General features: G+C 43.0%; 1 protein-coding gene across 1 annotated transcript; it reads left to right on the plus strand.

Moving 5' to 3' along the window:
• UBE2V2 (ubiquitin conjugating enzyme E2 V2) lies at nt 1–25,797 on the plus strand. The gene is made up of 4 exons (XM_073679278.1): nt 1–178; nt 7,535–7,680; nt 16,422–16,547; nt 20,128–25,797. Exons 1-4 carry the CDS (start codon nt 163–165, stop codon nt 20,272–20,274), a joined length of 435 nt encoding a protein of 144 aa, XP_073535379.1. The 5' UTR covers nt 1–162; the 3' UTR covers nt 20,275–25,797.
• Nucleotides 25,798–27,533: the final 1,736 nt, after the last annotated feature.

The raw sequence follows: 27,533 nt of genomic DNA on the forward strand, positions 1-27,533 counted from the left end.
CGGACACCGCTCACAGTGGGGCAGCCCCGCCCGTCACCGCTCTGCTGCCCGCACTGGAGCGCTCTGCACAGAATCCTGAGGACGGAAATGACGCCGCCCGGTAGAGGGCGTAGAGCGTGCTGACATCAGCAGCGTGGGCTCCGGTGCTCGGCGGCACAGAAGATGGCGGTGAGCGCAGGTAGGTGGAGGATACAGGCTGGGGACGGGGAAAATGCTGAAGAACTTTTCATGCTTGTCTGTCGTGTCCATTGTGGTTCCAGCTGGAGCGGCGCCGCTCTCCCGCTGCGTGTCCGCGGCTGCTGCTCCCGGGGGCTTCATCATTCATTGCGGAGCTCCGCCATGTCCGCCTCCCCTCCACCCGAGACCCGTGCCCTGCCCGCAGATCTCTATACAGCACTACATACATCTATATACACAGATCTATATACTGCTATATATACACAGATCTATATACTGCTATATATACACAGATCTGTATACTGCTGTATATCCACACACAGATCTGTATACTGCTGTATATCCACACACAGATCTGTATACTGCTGTATATCCACACACAGATCTGTATACTGCTGTATATCCACACACAGATCTGTATACTGCTGTATATCCACACACAGATCTGTATACTGCTATATATACACAGATCTATATACTGCTATATATACACAGATCTGTATACTGCTGTATATCCACACACAGATCTGTATGCTGCTGTATATCCACACACAGATCTGTATATCCACACACAGATCTGTATACCGCTGTGTATATCCACACACAGATCTGTATACCGCTGTGTATATCCACACACAGATCTGTATACCGCTGTGTATATCCACACACAGATCTGTATCCCGCTGTGTATATCCACACACAGATCTGTATCCCGCTGTGTATACCCACACACAGATCTGTATCCCGCTGTGTATACCCGCACACAGATCTGTATCCCGCTGTGTATACCCGCACACAGATCTGTATCCCGCTGTGTATACCCACACACAGATCTGTATCCCGCTGTGTATACCCACACACAGATCTGTATCCCGCTGTGTATACCCACACACAGATCTGTATCCCGCTGTGTATACCCACACACAGATCTGTATCCCGCTGTGTATACCCACACACAGATCTGTGTACCGCTGTGTATACCCACACACAGATCTGTGTACCGCTGTGTATACCCACACACAGATCTGTGTACCGCTGTGTATACCCACACACAGATCTGTGTACCGCTGTGTATACCCACACACAGATCTGTGTACCGCTGTGTATACCCACACACAGATCTGTGTACCGCTGTGTATACCCACACACAGATCTGTGTACCGCTGTGTATACCCACACACAGATCTGTGTACCGCTGTGTATACCCACACACAGATCTGTGTATACCCACACACAGATCTGTGTACCGCTGTGTATACCCACACACAGATCTGTGTATACCCACACACAGATCTGTGTATACCCACACACAGATCTGTGTATACCCACACACAGATCTGTGTATACCCACACACAGATCTGTGTATACCCACACACAGATCTGTGTATACCCACACACAGATCTGTGTATACCCACACACAGATCTGTGTATACCCACACACAGATCTGTGTATACCCACACACAGATCTGTGTATACCCACACACAGATCTGTGTATACCCACACACAGATCTGTGTATACCCACACACAGATCTGTGTATACCCACACACAGATCTGTGTATACCCACACACAGATCTGTGTATACCCACACACAGATCTGTGTATACCCACACACAGATCTGTGTATACCCACACACAGATCTGTGTATACCCACACACAGATCTGTGTATACCCACACACAGATCTGTGTATACCCACACACAGATCTGTGTACCGCTGTGTATACCCACACACAGAGCTGTGTGTACCCACACACAGAGCTGTGTGTGTACCGCTATATACAGTACAGACCAAAAGTTTGGACACACCTCATTTAAAGATTTTTCTGTATTTTTATGACGATGAAAATTGTACATTCACACTGAAGGCATCAAAACTATGAATTAACACATGTGGAATTATATACTTAACAAAAAAGTGTGAAACAACTGAAAATGTGTCTTATATTCTAGGTTCTTCAAAGTAGCCACCTTTTGCTTTGATGACTGCTTTGCCAGGTTTAATAAGTGGGATTTCTTGCCTTATAAATGGGGTTGGGACCATCAGTTGTGTTGTGCAGAAGTCTGGTGGATACACAGCTGATAGTCCTACTGCATAGACTGTTAGAATTTGTATTATGGCAAGAAAAAAGCAGCTAAGTAAAGAAAAACGAGTGGCCATCATTACTTTAAGAAATGAAGGTCAGTCAGTCCGAAAAATTGGGCAAACTTTGAAAGTGTCCCCAAGTGCAGTTGCAAAAACCATCAAGCGCTACAAAGAAACTGGCTCACATGAGGACCGCCCAAGAAAAGGAAGACCAAGAGTCACCTCTGCTTCTGAGGATAAGTTTATCCGAGTCACCAGCCTCAGAAATCGCAGGTTAACAGCAGCTCAGATTAGAGGCCAGGTCAATGCCACACAGAGTTCTAGCAGCAGACACATCTCTTCAACAACTGTTAAGAGGAGACTTTGTGCAGCAGGCCTTCATGGTAAAATAGCTGCTAGGAAACCACTGCTAAGGACAGGCAACAAGCAGAAGAGACTTGTTTGGGCTAAAGAACACAAGGAATGGACATTAGACCAGTGGAAATCTGTGCTTTGGTCTGAAGAGTCCAAATTTGAGATCTTTGGTTCCAACCACCGTGTCTTTGTGCGACGCAGAAAAGGTGAACGGATGGAGTCTACATGCCTGGTTCCCACCATGAAGCATGGAGGAGGAGGTGTGATGGTGTGGGGGTGCTTTGCTTGTGACACTGGTGGGGATTTATAATAATAAATAATAATTTATTCCAAATTGAAGGCATACTGAACCAGCATGGCTACCAGAGCATCTTGCAGCGGCATGCTATTCCATCTGGTTTTGCGTTTAGTTGGACCATCATTTATTTTTCAACAGGACAATGACCCCAAACACACCTCCAGGCTGTGTAAAGGCTATTTGACCAAGAAGAGTGATGGGGTGCTAAGCCAGATGACCTGGCCTCCAGAGTCACCAGACCTGAACCCAATCGAGATAGTTTTTGGTGAGCTGGACCGCAGAGTGAATGCAAAAGGGCCAACAAGTTCTAAGCATCTCTGGGAACTCTTTCAAGATTGTTGGAAGACCATTTCCGGTGACTACCTCTTGAAGCTCATCAAGAGAATGCCAAGAGTGTGCAAAGCAGTCATCAAAGCAAAAGGTGGCTACTTTGAAGAACCTAGAATATAAGACATATTTTCAGTTGTTTCACACTTTTTTGTTAAGTATATAATTCCACATGTGTTAATTCATAGTTTTGATGCCTTCAGTGTGAATGTACAATTTTCATAGTCATGAAAATACAGAAAAATCTTTAAATGAGAAGGTGTCCAAACCTTTGGTCTGTACTGTAGCTAATACTTCTAGATATTTTAGGCCATTGATATTGCCTTCCACCTTGAAAATGTTTTGCACACCCCCATACTGAATGTAACCCCAGACCATGATCTTTCCACCACCAAATTTAACTGTTTTCTGGGTGTATTTTGGATCCATATGGGCTCCAGTAGGTTTCCTGCAGTATTTGTGGCGGCTGTGGAGTAATTTTACTGAAGATTCATTAGAGAAATCCACCTTCTGCCACTTTTCCAGCGTCCATCTGTTTATCAGGCTGTGGGACTTTGCAAATGCCACACGTTTTTTTATTTGCCTTTTGTTTAGTGCTGGCTTCTGGGCACTGATTCGACCATGGAGGCCATTTCGAGACCGAATCCTACAAACTGTTCTAGTTGACACAGGGACTTGAGGTTACCAGGCCTGTTGGAGCTCTGCTGCAGTGGAAGAGGGGCTTGCTTTGGATTTTCTAACCAACAAACGTTCCTCCTGAGCAGTTGTCTTGCGGGGTCTGCTGGACCTGGGCATGTCAAACACATCTCCAGTCTCTTCAAATCTTTTTTTAATTGTTTATACTTGACGCTGAGACACCATTAAAGGTGCCAGCCCCCTCTGCAGTGGATCTGGTCTTCAGTCTCTTGATAATCAAGGCTTTGGTCGCAGGGTGGATTTTTGGCATGTTTTCAGAGCTCAAGTTGCAGTTCAAGTGAAGGTCTTGGGTGCTGGGTTTCGTTTTATACACTCCCACTAATTAACCGATCATTTACTGAGCACTGAGGATGTAAACTAGGATTGGGTGCTTTATATGACCAGGTGACAAAACTTTTGTCTTGCCAAAATCTGACTATTCTGTGTTCATTAAATAATCAATATTTCAGCATTGATGCCAATTTATTTTCTTAACCTAAACCAAAATTGGGAGGGTTTCAGCTTTCAAAAGAGTAATTTATAAAACCAATGTATGTATTTATCGTCAGGTTATAAGCTTTTATTTACATAACATGGATAAGCGACATAACTTCTGTCAGTGAGTGTAGTGCATGAGCATTACCAGCATAGGAGACCCACTCCTAATAATGGGAACAATTTTTTTAATGAGGACCTCCTCTACGTCTCTTTAAAGGGGAATTGGAGTGCGTCCACATTTTTGAAAGCCCTTACAGTCACTGCATATGCAATAACAGTATAGGAGACCCACTCCTTTATTATGGAAACATCTTTTTTCGGAGGCCCTCTACGTCTCTTCAAAGGGGTATTGGAGTGTGTCCTAATTTTTGGCAGCCCTTGCAGTCACTAATAACAGTATTGGAGACCCACTCCTTAATAATGGGAAAAACAAAGCATAGCCGACTAATGGCCCTCTTACAATAGTGAGGGTCAGCTGCTGACCCTCTAACAATAGTAGGGCTGCCTGATGGCCTTGTAAAAATAGGCTTTGTGACTTTCAGAGTCCCTCCTTCGTAAATGAAACAGGATGTGTCTGTTCATGTCTCACACACCACATGGCCAGTTAAGGTTGTAAAATGTTAAAATGACATTTCCCAGTGAATGCATTTGTCTTGGTTGAAAGCAGTGCAAAAGTGCAAAAACGCTATGTGTGAAGGACCATTTTTTTTTGGGTCATTTATTTTGCCTTATATACAAACCATTACCCTGGAAAGAATGTTCCTTAACATTTTTTTCCAGGAAAATCCATTTTGGCTTCGTTTTTGTATGTTTTATTGTGAGTCCGTAAAAGTGTTGTAATACTCTGACAGCATTGTTCACAGCAGTGACCTGGGAGTCAGAGTTGCTTCCAGGGGTCTTCCCCATGCTGTACCCATATCATTTGAGCACTGTTCTCATCGATTTGGCCAATTTTTAGGCCCCCTCCAGACCTCCGGGTGGGGCCTGCCGGAAAAATGCTCGAGTTTCCCATTGACTTATATTGGGCTCGTTGCTCAGGTCGAGCACGCGAGCATGACAATTTGCTTGACCCGAGCAACGAGCACCTGAGCATTTTAATGCTCGCTCATCACTAGTCAGGACTGAAAAGAATCAGATTCCAGATTTCATTTGTTTCAGGAATGAAGAGAAAGTTCCTGCTCTGATTTTCTTATTAGACTTTGTAGACATTTAGCTATTAGGGCTAAACCTTATTTTACAAATTGCACAATTTTGAACCCATTTGCATTTGGTCTGTGATGGCTTTCATGTTGCCGCTGCATCCTGCAGTTACTGCTGGACCATAATAATCATGTTTTTACATCATGTGTTCGTCCTGTTCTTCCTTTATATTTTGTGCTCTTCATTAGTTCCCATTGAATAATCCAGTAGCGCAGTTCAGTCTCAGCATCCAGTTCATGAATAAAATTGCGTATCTGCAAGAAGCTAGTCATACTCTGAGGCTGAGGCCATGTTGGTGCTGTCACTGTGACCTGCTCTGGTGAGACTCGGGTGTTTTTGACTCTTGCCATTAAGGTTTAAAAGGGTTGTCTACTACTCAGACCACCCCTTCTCAATCACCATTTCCCCCCGCCATTGGTAAATAATAATAGCCATACTCGCATCCGGTGTAGGGGCCATTCCAGCCGTATCGGCACTACCTCTCCCGGGGATCACGTGACAATTTTGTCACACAATCCCTGCACCCAATCAGCGTTTGCTTCATTTTTCCTACCAGCGTTTTACAGTTCCAGCAAAATACCATACGTATACCAACCAATATACCAGGATGAGGGACATATATACCAGTATACAGGGCGTATAGTTTTCATATATATATTTTTTTATTCAGGGTGGGTCCAAATCTTGCATTGGGGCCCATCAGACTCTAGTTACGCCACTGATGGTAAGGTCTTGTTCACATACAGCGTTTTTGATGCATTTTTTTCCTCTGCACATTATTCCATGCAGAAAAACTCAGTTTTTTACAGTAATAGCAAAATAAATGAGTAATAAAACCTCACTGATAAAGTACAATATTTATTTCTTTTTTTGACCGGTGGTTAATTTTTTAAAAATAGCGAATCATGTCAATTCTTTCAGTGTTTTTAGTGCATTTTTTCTATTGAGCTAACATGCACCAAAAACCGCGTGTAATTTCCATGGTGTTTTTTTTTTACCATAGCTTCGTTTTTTTGTGCAGAAAAACATGCATCAAAACAGCTGTATGTGAACATGCCCTTTTAGTTTTGTGTTCTATCAAAAGAGCAGAAAGCTGAAAATTGTGGAGTGGCGGATCCGTCACATGGTAGAAAGCAAAGACCCATGCCGGACATCATTGACATATATGGGTATCTTGTTGTGTTTGTCATTTTGTCGTGAAGGATATTGCGGCATACAGTATGTTCTCATTCCACTACTACCCACCACCACAGCTTTTCGCAGGCTTTACCTGCAAACAGTGCACACCTCAGTGACTTTTTGTCCCTGTAAATAAGGCCTCCCCATCCTGTAGCTTACGAGCCACACGTGGCTCGGGGGTCCATGATGTGTGGCTCACGTCTGTCTGTCAGCTTCTTCTATTAGCACTAAGGAACGGCTATGAAGAGCAGGTCTCCAGATGGTGACTTTTGTGAGAAGCTCCACACAGAAAAGCAGATCTGGATGCTCATATACTGGCGGTGGGGGATAAATATGGTAATCTTGAGATAGGATGACACCGCCAGTTGGTGGGGTGCATGAAGCTGGGTGCGCCAGTGTGGGCTGAGTACTTGACGTAAGAATATGGAATGGATGTGAAAGCATAAGCCCTAGATGTCTGTATACTGCCTGTGACTGAGGAGGACACAAGATCTGAGTGCTTTCTGATGGAAGCTTTGGCTTTCATTATTCCAGTAATGGCTCGCAACTTCTCTGAGAGCTGAATGTGGCTCGCGAGGTAAGAAAGGTTGGGGAACAATGAGCAGTGCGTGTCAGCAGGGAAGTGGAATTATTCAGGTACATCCCAAGGTTTTTCACGCATTTTGGCAACAAAATGAACCACTGCGTATAGAAAATGCTTATGATGCCTGACCTCATAGTCTTTTTTGTATTACAGTGACAGTTCCTCGTAATTTCCGACTACTGGAAGAACTTGAAGAAGGGCAAAAAGGTGTTGGAGATGGAACAGTTAGTTGGGGCCTTGAAAATGATGACGATATGACTCTTGCTAGATGGACTGGGATGATAATCGGGCCTCCGCGGGTGAGTTGCTTGCCGATTTCTGTAGCAGTATATACATCACAAAATGTGTCAAGGATGGGTATGACATTTTACTGCATATTAACCTTACTTTCAAAAAACCTATTATTTACCACACTCAATAAACATGACATACGCAGATTTGGTTGGAAAAATTTATGGCCACGGCCTTTATTTAAAATTCTTATACTTAAAAAAACATAACTTTAATAAAATTATTATAATACCGCAGCTTAGCCATAAGCTCGAGCCCGTTTACCTTACCAACCTGGTGTCCATTCAGTCTCCTGAACGACTAACCCCAAACGGCCATCGTGACTAAAAAGACACGCATGGCCCCGCCCCACCAAGGGCCAACTCAACCATTGCTTGTAAATTTAGGTTGAATATGTCAAGACCTACGTCAGATAGGTGAACACAATCAACCTGAAAAAGGCCTGGCAAACCTCCTTCCAAATCCACGTGTCTAAATGAAATCCCACCAATTAGTGGCATGAATTTACTCAAAGACCTGTTTAACCTTTTACGTATTTTCTCACAAAACTTCAGCTCCGCTGACCTTACCCACAAAAGCCTGGAAATAACCTCAGAAAATATAATCTTAACATTATAAAATGACTTTTTTAACTCTAACATACTCTTCTTCATCTGGAATAACAGGTCAATAGTGCCCGACTTTCCAATGTCGTTTCCTCCTAGGTGTACGATAATGATGTCAGGGGCCGGAGCTCGAATACCCATTAGGGTCACTTGATCCAAAAGACCGTCCCATCTTTGTCCACTAATTCCAAACCAAAAAATTCTCACTTTATCCGAAGACCATGATAAATTTGGCCAGTAGCAGCGCTGTTGTGCCCTCCATTCAGCCCATCGGATAAATGAATGGCCCAAACTCCACACTGTGACACCTAGAAAACTACAACAGAAAAAACAATAGTGTTAATTATCTCCTAATGTACAATTTATAACATTTCGAATCCCACCTTCCCAATCTCTTAATGACTTCCTCACTCAATCCCAATCTGGCGGCCTCTGTCGCAGCACCAATCCTAAAGGAATGAGTAGAAAAATATCTATCTCCCAACTGCATCACCGACAAACACTTTTTAAGAATACTCCTAAACTGGAATTGCGTCAGAGGCTCACCAGACCGATGAAGCAGGAACTTCTCTCCATTTGCCGGGCGAATATCCATGTAGCTCTTCACCCTGCAGACGGGACAGATGGCTGCATCAGAAAAACATTTTAAATGAATACCACAACCTTTACCGGACTGATCTGTCTTTGACCTAGCTATAAAAAGCATTAATGATTTTCTTTCCAACTTCACGTGCTGCCATGACAATCCTTCTGTGCCCGTCTTACTTCTGGGTAACAGCTTACCTATACGAAGAGCTCCAAAAAACATTAAAACTGCTGCTGTGGAAAATAAAATAGCCTCAAATTCATTATAACAACAAGTAAATGCCACTTCACACAGATTTCTTAGCATAGTTGGGGAAATCGGGCACCTTCCATCACGAACAAAACGCTTCCTCTTGTACCCCTTCAATACCTGCTTAATTAAAAAATAATAATTAATTGGACCCTGACCCAGAATTGAAAGAAAGAAAGAAAGAAAGAAAGAAATACCGGATACATTTTTCCCTATTGTTGAATATGCAAGCCCTTTATCAATACATGTCAACACAAAAGTTACAGCAGCCTGCTCCAAACACCTGTCAGCTCTTAACCTGCCACTCGCACAGAATTCTGACCACAGCTCCCAAGCCACCAGGTAACCCTTCCAGGTTGAACCCGCTAGTGACCTTTGCAACAATTCCATTATTAGGCCCAGACTATTCCCCACAAATATCCTGGACAATCCTCTCCTATCCGTTGAGCGCGGGGTGCGAGCCTGAAGAAATCTGAGAACTGTAAATGAGAAAGTGATTCAGCAACTGCACTATATTTATTATCAACTTCTACCGCCTTCAGCCAAATGTTCCTTTTGAGACACAACAGAACTAAATGCCTGAGCAGTCTAACTACTAATTTACATTTACTTGACAAGCAATTCACAGCAAGAACTACTCCTTTCCTACTGGAATGAATGAGAATATTCCTATTAGCCAACTGCTCTACCCAAATCGCTATTGACACCAAAATGGGAAAAACTTCTAACAAAATTATATTATTTAAAGCGCCATTTTTTAACCAGGCAGGGTGCCATTTCTCTGCACACCACTTACCACCCAGATAGACACCAAAAACTAAGGAAGAATTTACATCCATATACCACTCCAATTCAACCTCAGCAACAAAGGCAGACCGCCAGATTGATAGGCCATTAAAATACTGCAAAAAATCTAACCAGACTTCTAAATCTTCCTTGACCTCCTTGGTTATGCGCACATGAAACTGCGGGTTCCCAACTCTTGCAATGTGCGCGGACAAGCGTCTACTGAAAACTCTACCCATAGGCATAACTCTAGACGCAAAGGCTAGCAAACCCAACACAGACTCCACTTCTTTGACCATTGCTTTCTTCTTACTGAATAATGCTAGCAATGCATTCCTACATTTGTCAATCTTAACTAAAGGTAATCGACACTCGCCCTTAACTGTATCTACTACAATACCTAAATATTCAATACAACTAACCGGATGAATAGTTTTCCCTCTAGCTAGCGGGATACCAAACTCCACACAAATTGATTGAAAGATAGCTAACAGCTCACTACAAACATCAGAATCAGCTGGGCCTACAAAAAGAAAATCGTCCAAGTAGTGCGCTATACCGCCCTTCATGGACTTGACTGCTGTCACCCACTCCATAAATGAAGCAAACGCCTCAAAATAAAAATCACGATACTGAACCCATAGGCAGGCATTTATCTACATAGAAAGAACCATTAACTGAAAACCAAGAGAATTAAACCCACTAGTTTGTATAGGCAGCAGCTTAAAGGCAGATTCTATGTCGGCCTTTGCCATTAAAGCCCCAGGCCCAAAACTTTTAACTATCTCCACTGCCGTATCAAATGATGTACAGCTAACAGAAATAACGCTATTGTCAATGCTGTCATTTAAAGAAGACTCGTATGGATATAAGTGGTGAATAAGCCTAAACAAATTTGGCTCCTTAGGGACTACACCCAGAGGTGATAAATGAAAATTCTTAAACGGACGCACCCTAAAGGGGCCCGCTACTCTCCTTCCACTATTTCTTTACTTAATTTCTTCTCTACCACCTCTGGGTGTAGATCCACAGATTTTAACCCTTTCGCAACCTTGGGTTTTGTCGTTTTTGCATTTTCGTTTTTTGCTCCCCTTGTTCCCAGAGCCATAGCGTTTTTATTTTTTGGTCAATATGGCCATGTGAGGGCTTATTGTTTGCGGGACGAGTTGTACTTTTCAACGCCATTACTAGTTTTACCATATGGTGTACGGGAAAAAAATTCCAAGTGCGGTGAAATTGCAAAAAAAGTGCAATACCACAGTTGTTTGGTTTTGTTTTTTTTTTTTACCACGTTCACTGAATGCTAAAACTGACCTGCCATTCTTATTCTCCAGGTCATTACGAGTTCGTAAACACCAAACATGTATAGGTTCTTTTATATTTAAGTGGTAAAAAAAAAATTCCAAAATTTGGTAATAAAAAAAAAAAAAAAAAAAAAAAAAGAGCCATTTTCTAAGATCTGTAGCGTCTCCATTTTTCGGGATCTGGGGCCGGGTGAGGGCTTATTTTTTGCACGCCGGGCTGACGTTTTTATTGATAACATTTTGGGGTAGATCCGATGTTTTGATCGCCCATTATTTCATTTTATTGCAATTTTGCCGCGACCAAAAAACGTAATTCTGACGTTTAGAATTTTTTTCTCATTACGCCGTTTACCGTTCGGATTAATTATTTTTTTATATTGATCGGGCAATTCTGAACGCGGCGATACCAAATATGTCTATGTAGGTTTTTTTTTTATATTTTATTTTGAATGGGGCGAAAGGGGGGTGATTTAAAGTTTTATATTTTTTTAATTTTTTTTTATATTTTTAAAAATGTTTTTTTTCACTTGTTGCATGCTTCTATAGTCTCCATAGAAGCAGCAACTATCCGATCGCCTCTGCTACATACAGGGGATCAGCAGATCCCCCTGCATATAGCAGAATTGGTCCTGTGCTATGAGCGCCGACCACTAGGTGGCGCTCATAGCGACCAGATCATGACAACCACAGGCGTCTGCTGCAGACCCTGGGTTGTCATGCCCACCCATCGGTGACTCGCGATCACGTGACCAGGTCGCTGGTGGGCGGGGCTTAGGACGCGCTTCCCGGAAGCGAGCGTTAAATGCCGCTGTCGGAGATTGACATGTGCCCCCGGCTGTTGCGGGCACATGTCAGCTGTAAGAATCAACTGACATGTGCTCGGTTCAGTGTGGGCTCACCGCCGGAGCCCTCACTGAACCGGGGGAGAAGTCCTATGACGTACTAAGACGTCATGGGTTGCAAGGGGGTTAAATTATTCACCCATATGCAGCCTTCCCCCAGGAATTGGGGAATATAGAAACCCTCCGTAAAACCATTAGTTAGTAAGCTGGCTCTCTTGCGGTCTGGGTAGCGCTCTAACCAGGGGTGCATTTTCTCCAGATTTACTGGAGTCAATGCCCTTGTTAAGGTGCTCCTTTGTGGAGGGCTGTCCTGACAGGCTCGCTTTTTTAAAACACCTGGACATAGGATGTGACCCTCCACAAAAGGAGCACTCGTGTTTGTATTTGCTGGTGTTGGGCCATTTACACTGTGTTTCATTGAAAGCAAAGCAAGTACCTTTCCTCATTGTAGTTTGAGCTGGTATTTGGCGCTGAACATTAGCAGGTTTGGAGGGCAGCATAAGGTTCAGCCACAAACCCACATCATTAACCCCCCATCTATACCGATAGTTTCTGTCTAAAATTCTCATCATAGAAATACCAACTCAGATTACCAAAATGTTTGTATGCTTCCAATACTATTTCCACATGCTGGGAAACCTCTCACCCATAACACTGGCGTAAATACAAAAGGCTTGCAGCCAATTACTAAAAGACCATGGAATCGGTCTGCGTCTACTATCATCGTCTTTCTCCAGCCGGGACAAAAAGTCCTTAGAAGCTGGCAGCTAAGACAAGATATCCAAATATTCATTACGCCAAATTTTTTCTTTCACTGTTATGGGTAAGTGATAACCCAGAGGGGAGACAGTGCATACTAACGCTTCCTTATAACAATCCTCCCCTACCCCTTTAACACCTGAGGCTGCAGGAGTTAACATGGATTCCTGCCCCCCCCCCCCCCCCCCTCACCCCCCAGGCCCTGGTCTAAGTGCTTCCATACCTCAGCTACACCCGGGGCCCTGAAGGACAGACTAGCTGGCCTAGAAGGCACAACAGGGGGCTGTAATAAGTCCCTCGATGAGTACAATACATGTGACAACTGTTCCAGAGTGTATCAAGATGGCTATACTCACCGCCCTCAGGCGACCCGTCCTGACTGTCCTCACACCTGAAGACCTCTTTCTCTGCGGGCTCTCCAGCTTGCGGACCGTCAGCCTCAGGACCAGCAACGGCTTCCTCCAGCCGGTGGTCAACTAAGGCCAGCTTGGTCCTTGTGTGTGGGGTGACATCAGCGGCACCCCTGCGTCCTCGCCTCCTCCCTGGTGTCCCGTGCGCCCTCACTGGGGATGGAGAGTATACTGCTCTCCTCCTCCTGCGCGCTGGACCGCGCCGCCGGGTGATGTCATCAGGGCTTCCGGCTCAGCGGTGGTGATGCGCTCCTCCAGTGCTTCCTGTTCTCCATTCAGTCTGCGGGCAGCACTCGGTCCGGGCACATCTCCCTCGTCCTGGTTCAGGCATCGACGGATCCACGACAGGGCACCTTCCTCCCCCATCTTGCGGCGCAGCTCCTCCATCAGGGCGTCCATGGTGACACAGGCACGGCGGCGGCAGCAGCACTAGATGAGCAGCGTCTGAGGACTGACACTCTCCTCAGGCGCTGCCATCTTTAATACCCTGCACCACCAATGTTTAATAAATATTAGGACCCTATCAGCAGCTGTCGCATAGGGAAGAAGTAGTCTCCCCCCTGCGACACCTCACTGGCAGGCTGGCTACCTGAAGCAATCCCCAGCATGGCGGGAAACCATTCCAGCCACATTAACCCTTTCAGGAGAGGAAAACAATGCATAATAATGCCATGCATTCCCCTCCTGAAGGTCCGGGTCTTAACAATCTTGGAAACCTAATGAACTACTGGCTTAAAGGGAACCTGTCTTGTCCCCAAACACTATTAACCTGGAGATATAGCGTTAATCTGCCTGTTAATAGTGTTGTAAAGCTGCCCGGCCACTGCACTTAGAGCATGGATATTGAGAGAAAATGAACTTTATTCCTTCCAGTAACCTCTGGCTTTTAGTCATGCAGTTGTGTCTGTGCGGCTTCAGTCATCGCTCAGTGCACAGTGAGTGGCGGCTGTAAGCATGCCCCAGTACTGAGCCGGGTGTGCGCTGACTGGCAGCCGGGTGTGCGCTGACTGGCAGCCGGGTCTGCCCTGTAGAGTCAGCTGTCAGTCAGTGCCGGGGCATGGTTACAGCTGCTGCTCACTGTATACTAAGCGATAACTGAAGCTGCGCCGGCCGATCATCTGACTCAAAACCAGAGGCTGCCAGGAGGAATAAATGTAATTTCCACCTGGAATTCAGGCTTTCAATGCGGTGGCCTCACAGCTTTAGAATGATATTAACCCTATAGCTCCAGGTTAATAGCATTTGGGGACATGACTTAACCCCTTCACGACCTTTTTTTGTGTTCGTTTGTAAGAGAAAAAAAATATCGCATGTGGCACCATTTTCCGAGACCTGTAACGTTTTAATTTTTTGGCATCTGGGGATATTTGAGGGCTTATTTTGTGCCTCCTGAGCTGACATTTTTACTGATACAATTTTAGGGTAGATACAGTGTTTTGTTCACCTTTTATTGCAATGTTGCGTCGGCCAAAAAAACGTAATTCTGGTGTTTTCGATTTTTTTTTTTCTGATTACGCTGTTTACTGATCGGATTCATTTATTTTATATTTTGATGGATTGGAATTTTACCAATGCAGCAAAACCAAACGTGAATTTTTTTAATTTGTTTTATCTTTTAATGGGGCAAAAGGGGGTGGCTTAAATGTTTGTGTGTTTTTTCATATTTTTAAAAACTTTTTATTCTTTACTTTTTCCTGCATTTAATAGTCCCCTCAGGACTTGACACTACGATTGTCCGATAGCTCGTGCAATATATAATAGTGCATCAGCACTGTTATGTATAGCTAAAATCGCGATCTCCTATGAACGCTGGCCACGGGCTGGCTTTCACAGGAGGATCGTAATGACTGGCTCGGGGGTCATCAGCAGACCCCGGCTGTCATGACAACCAATCGGCACTTTGCGATCACGTCACAGGCGCACCGATGGGAGCGTGGAATGACACGCACCCCTGCCGATAAGCATTAAATGCTGCTGTCAGAGATTGACAGCGTGAACTAGCAGGTTAACTGCTGCGGGCAGAGCTCCGATCTATCCGCGGCTGTTAAAGGCCCATAATGACTGATTTGATTAAATCAGCCGTCATGTGCAGGTAAAGATGTGGGCTTGGTGTGCAAGCCTGCGTTAAAGGCAGGGCATGACTTTTTTGACATACAGGTATGTCAGAGGTCGTGAAAGGGTTAATGTGGATCCTTCTGGTGATCAACTCCATATAGCAAACTGCTAAGAGAATGCTCATACTTGTGGCTGTAGCAGCTGAGTCTTCAGGAATATAGTTTAGTATGTAGAGGTGATCTCCTGGGAACACAGGTTATCCCCTATCCACAGTATAGGTGACATCGTATTGATCGGTGGGGGTCCGACCAATGGGATCTGCACTGATTGACAGAATTGGGAACTCCTATCCTCTTTAGAATGGAGGAGCAGTGCAGGGTAAAAAGCTGAGCGCATTCTAATGGGGATAAAAGGTCCCCATTCTGTCTATCAGTGCGGTTCCAGCAGGCGGACCCCACCAATCAACAAGTTATCACCTATCCAGTGGATAGGTAATAACTTATCTTCACTGTGGAACCCCTTTAACCTTTTCATTTATCCATTTTAAAGACATTCTGTCAGGACAGAATGACTGTCCAAACCAAGCATAATAACTCGGTACATCCTTGGCCTGGCCAGAGAATACAGTGCACTTTTTCTGCCTACATGTTTTCCGCCTATCTCCTTCAGAGCTGTCAATCAAGGAAGTCGGTGGTAGATAAAAATCTGCAAATAAAGTAGGTGGGAAGGTGCCCTGTACTGTTTGACCAATGCCAAGGATGCACTGCTCGCCTCTGCTTGGTTTGACCAGTCATTTTGTGCTGACAGACTCCTCTAATCTTGTTAGTAAAAGTTATGCATTAGGAGAAGCACTATTATATTGAATTGCACTTTGGTATAGAGCTGGAATAGCCGAACTAAGACGTAGTAAAGCCTTATATTAGCCAACACTGCTGACCTTCCGACTGGCCACAGAAGAGCGTCGCTCGCTATCTATCCTGGACCACCCACCATCACCGTAATGCAGACATGGGTGGTAGATAACGACAGGTCTCTTGTCGCTCCTGTCATACAGCAGTGTCTTATTTTTATCAGGTTACTGTTTCCCAAGGTTATTATGCCGATATTATTGTCATATAGTGTTTATTAATTTTTTTGTTTTGTTTTTTTCTAGACAAATTATGAAAATAGAATATACAGCTTGAAAATAGAATGTGGACCCAAATATCCCGAAGCCCCTCCGACAGTTAGATTTGAAACAAAAATAAACATGAATGGTGTAAATAGCTCCAATGGTATGGTAAGTGTGCAAGTCCTGGCTTAGGAAGAGGATGGATCTTTTAGATGTAGGAGTTTTCCCGGATATTTGTCATATCCACAGGATAGTCAATAAATATCTGAAATATACAGGTCGCACCTCTGGTCCGCACCCTTCTCTAGAATATAGTTCTGCCTCATGCACCTGTAAATGGAAAGCACATCACTCTCTCCATTCACTTGTATGGGGATGACATAAATATCCTAGATGACTTGCCTGACTATTTTTAGGACTCCCATAGAGCTATGTATGCACGACTGCCGCCCCATAGACAGCCGCGTGAGACGGCTCTGTTCTCGGAAAAGGTGCAGGCCTTAGAAGTGAGCCCGCACCTGTCATACATTTAGGTTCTGTAGATACGCCTTCAGTGACTTAGATGGAAGACCCCTTTACGTTTTAAAGCTAGAATCCACAATTAATATTAGTAAATTGCGAGCTTTTACAGATTATGAATTTACATCTAAGGGCGCAGTCAGATGGTTGTATAACATGGACGCCGATAATATCGAATGCTTGGACTGGACATGCTGTCACACTTGGGTCAGGAGAGCCGCCGGCCTGTACGGGTATTGCTATGCAATTGTCGTCCATATTATACGGTCGTATGACTGCCCCCTAAAGCTAATTTCAGTGCTCTACCGGTTTCTTCTTGTGAGAACTCAGGTGACATTTGACTGAAAGAGGAATGAACAAATGTCCAGTTTGTAAGGTCATACAGCTGTATATGTCCTGGCAAAGCTCAAAATTGGTACAAATACAGTTAGATGTTAGTATTGACTCTCCTGGGGATCACGTGACATTATGTCACGCAATCCCTGCAGCCAACCAGAGCTGGTTTCACTCTCCCTGCCTGTGGATGAATGACCATAGGTGGTGGAAAAACTCCAAATTTACAAGGGGGAAACAAAGGTATTGAGAAGGGGTTGTGTTGGAGTAGCAGACACCCCCTTTAAACTATTTGCAAAGTTAATTACTCTGTTAATGGATGAAACTACGGAAATGTTAAAATCATAAATATACAGAGAATTTATAAGTATTGGTAACTTACCAGAAACTTCTACATCCTCAAACCATTTGTATGACTGTGAAGCTCTTTGATCCCTTCCCAATTTTTCCTTTTTTGCTCTTTCGTCGTAGTCCCCCCCCCCCTTCCAAGTGCCATAACGTTTTATATTTTTTCGTCGACGTAGCCTTGTGAGGGCATGTTTTTTTGCGGGACGAGTTGTAGTTTTGAATGACCTCATCTCAGTGATATACTGGAAAGCAGGATAAAAATTCCAAGTGTGGCAAAATAGTGAAAAAAATGCACAATTCCACAATTTTATTTTTTTTCTGCGTTTGTTATACAGTAAAAATGACCTAGAAATAATGATTCTTCACATCAGTATGATTATGGCAATTTTTTTTTTTTTTTTTTTTTTAAAGTGGTGACATTTTTTTGAGAAATTTATAACACACAAAAAAATGTTTTTTTTGCTAGTGTTGCCATTTTCCGATACACAAAACGTTTTTAATTTCTGGTTGATGGGGCTGTGTGAGGGCTGATATTTTTTTTGCACCCTGATCTGACACTTTTATTGATGCCATTTTGGTGTAGATACAATGTTTTGATCACCTCATATTGCATTTTCTTCATGTGTTGCAATGGCTGAAAAAAAACCCAATTCTGGTGTCCCCCCCCACCCCCCCATATTTACAGCGTGTATCGATTGGGTTAATTAAGTTTATATTTTGATTGATCACACCTTTACGGGCGTAGTGATTCCACATATGTGTATATTTTTTTTTTATTTTAGTGGGGGAATAGGGTGGGGATTCAACATTTTTTGTGTTATTTTTTTTTTTTTTCATATTTATAAAAACATTCTCTTAGGGTATGTGCACACGATGCAGAAATGAAGCAGAAAATTTCTGCATCATTTCTGCATCTCCCTGGCAGAAAAAACGCATGCAGATTGTGCATGCGTTTTTCCTGCAGAATACATGCGGATCCACATGCAGATTCACATGCGTTTCCGCATGCAGATTGACAAGCGCTTTCCAGGCGATGTTAGCATCACCTGGAAAGTGCTTGATAACTAGGTCACACTATATAAATCCATGCAAACAGCATGGATTTATACAGTGTGAACCGAGAGCGTGTATATACTTACCTCCGATGGCCCGCGCTGTCCTGCTCAATCTGTTCTCCCGGCTGCCGGCAACTTTGAATTGAAAGACCTGCCGACGTCAGCGTCACGTGACCCGTCACATGACTCTGACGTCACCGCAGGTCCTACAACTCACTGCAAAGTGCCGGGAACCAAGCGGGAGCGCTGCGCGGGCCGACAGAAGGTAAGAATACATTATTTTTTATTTTATTCTTCTTTTTACAGCTTTTTTAATGGTACCTGGGTGTGGATGAGACTCTCCTCTCCTCCACACCCGGGTACCATCCGCACATTAGAACGCACCAATTACGCAAGTACAGATGCTGTCTTGCGGAATTGGCGCGTTCTAATGCAAGTCAATGGCGGCGAAATCGCCGCGTTTCCGCAAAATTAATTGACATGCTGCGGATTTTTGACCGCAGCGTTAACGCTGCGGAAAAATCCGCATCATGGGCACAGCACATGCGGATTTCCATTGGGGAACATTGCTTCCATGCGTTTTTCATGCGTTTCCGCGGCGTTTACGCAACTGCAAAAACGCCGCGGAAACGCATGAAATACGCATCGTGTGAACACAGCCTTACTCTATTTCGTAGTTCCCTTAGGAGACTTGAACCAGCGATCGTCTGATTGCTTGTACTGTATATAGCAATACCACAGCTGGCTTTCTTAGGACTACTGTTGTGACAGGCACGAAGGTGCTAGGCAGGGACCACAGCGTGAGACTGAGGAGCTGTAAGTGCATCGTCACTCCCCAGTGCACTCCCAGACACCGATATTCAGATTTTCAAAACTTGATTTCTCACTGCTGCAGCATTGCTTTGGGGTCAGAGAGATCGACTTGATTATCTTTTAAAGGGCTACACAGTCAAATAAATGGCATGAGATGTAGAAGTTTCTGACAGATTCCTTTGATATGTATTGGCTGATGTCCATTTCACGTAGCCAAAAAATAGACCTAATTTTTCGCTTTGCAACGCCCTCCGCACAGCTTATTCCCTCCAATCATATGGAACCAAAGGCTGTTTCCTCCTTGTTTTTTTCCCATCCATCACAGATATGCATTTGGAGTTTTGCCCTGTGCTGTAAGGCCAGCATGTCTGCACCGCATCGCTATACGTGGCCTATTGTTTAAAAAAAAAAAAAACATATCAGACCAGATTATTCAAAACTAATACTATTTGGGCATACAGTATACATAGGGCCCTTTTGGGTACATTTGGCATATATGCCTCTAGGGCATACATCTAATATATGAAGCTGTGATCAGAACCATTCACCCAAAACCCTCATAATCCTATATTGCTACCGCCATGTTCTGCAATGATTACGTGTAATTAAGTGAAGCCGGCCCCATGTACACTACAGACACAAGGTCCACGCTTAACGTCTCCATGTCTTCTTTCCCTTAGGTGGATCCCCGAAACACATCTGTTTTAGCTAAATGGCTACACTCCTATAGCATTAAAGTTGTTCTTCAAGAACTTAGACGCATGATGATGTCCAAAGAAAATATGAAGCTCCCACAGCCTCCAGAAGGACAGACCTACAATAATTAATTGATGTGGGGATGCTTCCATACTTCCTCCCAGCCCCCGCCACGAATTTCTAAAAGGCTTGCAATATGTATTGTTGCATGCCTCGTCTGCCTCTCCAGCTCAGAGAGGGAAAGCCCTTTTCTGCCCTTCCAACTATAAACTGGGCACAATTTGCACATGACTCCTCATTGTTGGCTTGGATGTCTCCTAGTGTTGACTCCCATTGGTCTTGGACATATGATGTAACCCCCATACACCTTCACAAGCGAAAAGATACACAGGAGTCTAGGGGTTCCAAATAAGTATTTTTTTTCCTGACATCGTGTTGCTTGATCATTGGGACGTTCACATTCATGATCTTTTTGTTTCCTTAAAGAGCAGCAGTAATTATTTTTTTACATCTTTGTTATAGAGTTTCTTTCTCCGACATTTGCTGTGTAAAATTTTCGTTTGTCAGAAGTTCCTTAGCAACAGACTTTACTATGTCAGCGGGTTCTGTTATTAAAGGGGACCAGTCACTAGGTCAAAAGTTACCAGTATCGGATCTTATTTTATTCCTGGTGCTCCCCTGAATAATCAGTTCTTGTTTGTTTTTTTTAAACCGCCAAATGCTTCCAGAGATATAGGGCTTTTTATTTAGCGCTATTTTTTTGGGGGTCTTTTTTTCAAGGGGCGTGGCTTGCAGAAATCCTTGGGGGCGTGTCTTCATTATTTCTTGGTGAGCCACGCCTTCTTGTAAAGACCAGAAAAATCAGGTCTTAATAAAGAGGCCCATATTTCTAGAACCGTAAGGCGGATTTAAAAAGAAATAAAAACGGAATACTCAGGAAAGCAATGGAGATAAAAGTGGAGCACACACTGGCCACTTTTGACCTGGTTGACAGAGCCTCTTTAAGCTGTATGACGTCAGTAGCTACAGACCATCTTAAGGCCGTGTTCCCCCGTAGCGTAAACACTGGTCTTATTTCTGCTCGTTTTTTTTTTTTTCAGAAAATTTGCTGCATTTAACAACTCAAACAAAGTGGATGTGATTTCATGAAAACTCCTGTCCATTAAGTGGTTAAACACACAGACTGGGCAATTTTTAGTTTTTGCACTTTTTTCTCCTCCCCTTCTTTCAAGATCCATAAATTATTTTTAATTCTTTTGCTGACACAGCGATAAAAAATGCACAGCAGCCTGATTTTTTTTTTTAAATTGATATCACTTTGGGGTAGATACAACGTTCCGATTGTTTCTTATTTTCTTTTTGTTTGTGAAGTTGTGGCAACCAAAATCAATACGCAATTCTGGTGTTGATGGGCGCCACCTGGGCCACGTGCTGTAATTGCCACAGTCAGAGAATAATGGTGGCATTTAACAGGTTAAGCTCAGCTCCACCCACGGCTGCCGGGAGTGGGGCAGGCTCAGCTCCTGAGTCCGCTCCTTACACCTGCCGCTGACATACGTCGTACATATACAACGCTTGTTGGCAAGGGGTTAAACATGCTGTTGAACTGTGCGGATTTTGGGTGTTTTTACACCCATCAGTTTCCATTAAGAGATTGATAACATGCAGGTAAAAATCTCCGTTGCGTTAAGTGCAGAATCTCAGCGTTTCTGCACTAAAAAAAACATGAAAAAATGACATAAAAAAGGGGGGAATATGCATGAAGTGCAATAGTTAGAGCAGATTGCATATTTTGGTGCTGTCATCTGCAGAAAAAAAAATGCAGCAGAAAAAAACGCAGTGTTTACTCTATGTGGGAACATGGCCCACATGGTATTTCCATTTATGAACACAATTTTGCAGGGTTACATAAAGATACAATCTACATAGAGAGATAAATACAGTTATCTAGACCAGAGTTACAATCTGCTGACTGTTACTGGAAACAGTCAGAATTACCGCTTAGTTGCGTTCCTATGACGCAAATTATTTTATGTTTCTTGCATCTGATGGGCGTTGCCTGGTGTAAATGTAAAACTTCCCAGAATGTAAATCACCAAGGCAAATCCTGACATGAAGCCTGAGAAAGATACTCAATAAAAAAAACAAAAATGCGCAAATTCAAAATAGTTTAGAGATTATTTTTTTCATTAGCACCAGAAAGAGTAATGATATTTGATTAGATGTAAACTTAATTTCAGGAGGCCGCCCACCGGGAGGGAGGTGGTGTCTGTTCACACCACATAATATTGCCAGTAGGCAGTTAGTGAAAACTCTGAAGAGCAGTCACAACACCAGGAAAGTCCAGTCGTACCGTACTTCTCACTGTCCTCAACCAGGCTGTCGAAAATCCTGTTGGGATAAGGTCACCTTTGTGCATGTCTGGCCTGAGTTTTCTTTGAGGCTGTAGATAGTAGCATAAAAACTGCAAAAAAGGCCCTCAAATTATATGGACAAGACAAAAAATTAGGCCTTGTACTCATAGGGCATGAGGGGAAAGCTGGTGTGCACCAAATTCATCTCCTCAATCCATGGTGACTTCTCACAATATCGAATAGAGGTTCGGAGAGACAGCCTGTGACCAGGGTACAGGGGCTTCATCAAGATGTATTAAAGGGGTTGTTGTCAATTGGAGAAATATTTTCCACCATTTGCCTTCATTAGCTTCTGTGTTAAACCAACTATTGCTGGCTGCAGAGTGAGTTAACTGAAATCCTTCAGTAAGCTCGTTCTGATGCGCCAATGAAGAGTTTAACACTTTTATCTTTCTCTGAGCTCTTATTAACTGATTTATGATCAATTGCAGAAAATTAATTTTAGCCTGAATTATATGCATTTAATTATATTAAAAAAAAAGTCCCCAAAGCTGGCCAATCTATTTAACTACTTGCAGACCGCCCATAGACTTTAAACCAGGCAATCCGTGTACTACTATGCATTGATGTTTTTAGACATCACTGCATAGTAGAACAGCTGTACACGATCTTGCAGCTGCTTGACTAGGGAGCATGCTGTCAGACAAAGCAGGGGTCATCATAGATAAGGCAAAGTCCGCTTATTACCGTCTCTGCCTTTTGTATCACTCTATACACAGCACTAACGAAGCAGTGTGTATATAGTAATGGGAAGAGCTAACTGTGCTTCCCTCCTGACACAGCAGTCATGTGATTGCTGGTAAGAGACTCAGCCAGCTTTGCTATGCAGCCAACCTACTTAAAAAACTGATTTCCCCTGTAACTGGTATATCAGCCCAGTTACAGGGGAAACCTCAGTCACAGGGTCATCTGCTGTCTTTTGGAACCTCTATTCACCACCCTAGATTGAGGACATGAGTTTGGTGCATGCTACCCCTCACCTTGTGAGTTTTATGCTGTAATATTTGCTTGGCCATATAATTCAATTGTCAGTTCTTTTTGTCTGAGCTCTCTTGTGTATTTTTTTTTCTTTGAACCTATTCTGAAAAGGGTGTTAGAAGATTCCTGCTCCAAAGTCTGCATAATGGTGAATGCAGCCTTCTTATAATACAAGATGTAGAATCATTTTTATATATAAACTTTAAAATGGTGTTCAAGGGTGGGATTCACATTAAATAGGTTGTCCATCTCTGGTGACATTTTGTTTCCTTAACTGCATGTATTTTGGGCTAAAAATTATTTTTTTTTTCAAATTGAATTGTATTAAAAAGGTACCATTTGCCTTTTATAGGCTCTTTGTTTCCCTGCACATTCAACTTTGATGTTATCTGTGTTCATAAATCATCCGAGAGCAGTTCAGAAAAAGACAGATGAGTTAGAAACTCTCCCATGAGAATGAGCTCGCTGACAGATTCTCAGTTAACCTATTCTGCAGCCAGCGGCAGACAGTGCAACACAGAGACAATAAAAAGCAAATGCTGTAAAAGTTTTAATGAAACCCAATTATAAAATTTTTAGCCAAAAATACATGAATTTAAATTAAAAAAAATTGTCACCAAACATAGACAATCCTATTGAATGTTATGCTGGAAATGTCAACATAAGGAAAGTTCTCTTATCACAGCAAACATAGGCTCATAATAATCATGCCTTTATGACCTGAATGTACTTATGAAATAAAATCCTCCTTGCTAGCGCCTGATCTTCACCCATCTGTCAGAGGAATGTTTCATTCAAAGTTAGTTTTATCAATCCTGTATCTCAGATCTTCAGCCATGAAGAAATGTGATTGTGGAAAGTGAGTCCGTAGCCAACTGTAGGCAGATGAGACCTCTCTTTATTCCCTATGAGTCTGCCTATTAGAAACGGGAGGCTTATCTGAATAGTTTAGAGACTGGATTGAGCACATGAATTGTGCTGTTTATGACCAGCCTTAGTCTTGTAGCAACTTTTACAATCATGCGAGATCATCATTTATAGAAAGAATTATTGAGATGAATGTGGAACATGAAAACGCAGAAAATAGTTATTTTTTATTTTTCTAAATTCAGATTCTTCCTCTATACATGTTATATATAGAGCCAAGTATAGAATATCATTTAAAGGAGCACTCTGGTGTTTTCTAATCGTCCGGTAATGAGTGTGTAATAAGTGCATTCTTCCGTCTCCTGCCGTTTCCAGCGCTGCTCCGCTCCTGCATCGTGTGACCACAGCTCTTTCTTGATGGCTCACACTGCAGACATTTAATTCCTTTCTTAATCCAAGTCTGAGCGCCTCGTGCTGAGTCTTCTAGACTTAAGCTATGTGAGCTGGCTGGTCACAATTGCAGTCACGTGATCTAAAAGAACACCGGAGCAGCGCTGGAAACGGCAGGCGACCGCGTCCGGTAAGTATTTTAATGCGCAAACTCACACGCATTACTGACTGGTAACGGGGGGGCAATGAATAAAATACCGGAGTGCACCTTTAAATGTTATTGAGTTGAGCAGCAGCATACTAGTGTATGGTTGATGTTTATTAAGATTGGATCATTAGCTATAAAGTGCAAATTATTAAAACCCACATGGGGCATTGCTGGTTAATACTATGGGTAATTGCACTTTTAGCTATTGCACTTCTGCACACTGTCAATAAATAAACCCTGTAATGTAGTATTAATTTACAGGGGCTTAGAGCTGAGCACGGCATGAATTACTTCTCAACCTCCATACATGTAAGGGACACATGCAGGGCCGATGCGGAGCTGCACATGTCTACGTCCCGGGTCTTAGGGCAATGGTAGCTTCCATTTGCCTCATACTGTCATGCATATGTCACAAGAGAAAAGCATGAGGATAGATTAGTCACGTGGAGGTGAATATATATCGCACTTAGTCAAAGATGACAACAAATGCTATGTACATCCTGTTCGGCCAGGGGAGTGCTGTCGTAACGTGCGCTGCAGCGGGGACTTATTTTCTTTTGCGAGAGGCTTAGAATCAGAAAGGAGACTATGATGTGTCATTGTGTTCTGATCTGATGGGTAACTCGGTAAAGCAGCTCCTGTTTGTTTCCCCTAACAGACAGCAAACATTTGTTTACAGCCTTTATTCCACTAAACTGCATTCTTGTACAGCAGGGTATGTGAAAAAGGAGACGGATAATGTGACCGGAGGCTGCAGCCAGTCTTACAATGTAAATAAAATGTTGAAAGTGATCAAAGACTTTTGTGTTTGTTTTTTTTTTAAAGGGGCAAATCCTTAAAGGGTGTTGTCTCATCACAACATTGGAATTTCATATGCTCTATCAGGACTTTTGGACATCAAAGAGGGGGGACATCTCCTACTCAGGACCACCCCTTTATGAACCAGAGGAAAGAGTTGCTAATTAAGTAGAGTTTTTCTCCCTGGCACACCCTGTCTGTGCATGTATTACATAATGGCCACTGAATGCAGCTCAAGGGCTTGTCTAAGATGAGACAATCCCTTTATATAGGTTGTTTGTGTTTATATGCTTGATTAAATGATGTAGAGATTAGCTGGCCATATACAGGAGATGTTGCCCGAACTTTCATTCGGCAGAGAGCTATTCCTCCCGACTCCTCCATACATGTGAGTACAGGTCCCTTCCAATGGGGAGAGAGGAGAAAGCTGCTGACAGAGGCCTGCCTGCCTTGAAAACAAAAGGATTGCCACATGAAACTTCATCGACCCTACACATCCATTGGGGAGAGATTGGATTCATATCAGATTGGCGATGGTTCCCACAGTGATCGGTGGGTTTGACCGTCTTCCATCTCTTCAGTGCATGGGGGCTTTTACCTTACATGAGCTTCCTCAAGTAAAACTTGGATTAAAGTACTGTTAATGCCATAAATGGATTCCAAAATGGTGGACTAAGATGGCAGGTATCTGCAGGCTCCAATTCACATGGTCAAATGCGTTCCATGTATTGTTAGAAATCAATAGAGTTATCGGGGAGTTGGGCCTGTTCTAAGAATGACAACTTTGATCATGGCTTAGCTTCATTACGTAACAGAAGGGGAAAGAATTCCATAAGGAAAGTTATTAAACTGTTTAACACCAGATGCTTTCCAGCCGCACATTACACTGGGTTAACATCAGAATAGAGTGCAGCAGGATATCTGGGTGCTAAAAAACAGTGTGAACATTAGCCAAGGGAAGCAGAAAGATGCGTAGAAAATAATTTTACACTACTCTGGATGGTGAAAGGAGTGTGGAGCTGCCAAAACTGCTGTAAAATGTAAGTAATTGATCTCTGATTCCTGTAGATTAAAGTGCAGTTGTCTGAAGGGCTGCAGACACAGGTCTCAGGTACACAGCATACCCATAGCACAGAGCCAGTACAGCACTGCTTCTCTTTAAAGGGGTATTCACATCTCCAACATCCTATCCCAATGTGTAGTAGGTGTAATAATAATAACATACCTGCAATTGGAAATGTAGTATAGTTCTTCTGATTCTCAGGGTATTGCAGTGGCTTAGGCATCCATGGTTACAGCCAGTGACCGCTAACTGACTGTCAATGTATAAGTATGGCATGACAAAAAGGAGGGCACCATCAAATACAAGGGATCAGCCGGTAGCATGTCAAAACACAACTGAATAATGAAAAAGGAGAAACATGCAAAATTACAGGGATCACCGTAAGACAATATAAATACTTTATTGAAATACACAGAATCATAAAATATTTTGAAAACATTTAAAAGTCAAAACAGACATAAAGATACATAAACCCACAATATGGCTATAACTTGCCTTTCCCTGTACCACAAGAAATAAAGATGGAAAATAATACTAAAGAGCCTACTAACTACAAAATTAGTGAAAGTAGCAATATGATCACCCAATAAAAAGACTGCATGTAATAAATTCATTTGGCAAAATAGTATACCATCTGATAGGTATTGAAACTACATAGGTATGAATACATAG

The sequence above is a fragment of the Phyllobates terribilis genome, unplaced genomic scaffold, assembly GCF_046119375.1.
Source record: "Phyllobates terribilis strain yellow unplaced genomic scaffold, ASM4611937v1 Scaffold_4__5_contigs__length_816908805, whole genome shotgun sequence".
NCBI classification, from domain to species: Eukaryota; Metazoa; Chordata; class Amphibia; order Anura; family Dendrobatidae; genus Phyllobates; species Phyllobates terribilis.

What these genes read in the sequence shown, in the direction of transcription:
- UBE2V2 (XM_073679278.1), top strand. An exon ending in TGATAATCGGGCCTCCGCGG is followed by an intron (nt 7,681 to 16,421) that starts GTGAGTTGCTTG and finishes GTTTTTTTCTAG; the next exon opens with ACAAATTATGAAAATAGAAT. An exon ending in TAAATAGCTCCAATGGTATG is followed by an intron (nt 16,548 to 20,127) that starts GTAAGTGTGCAA and finishes TCTTTCCCTTAG; the next exon opens with GTGGATCCCCGAAACACATC.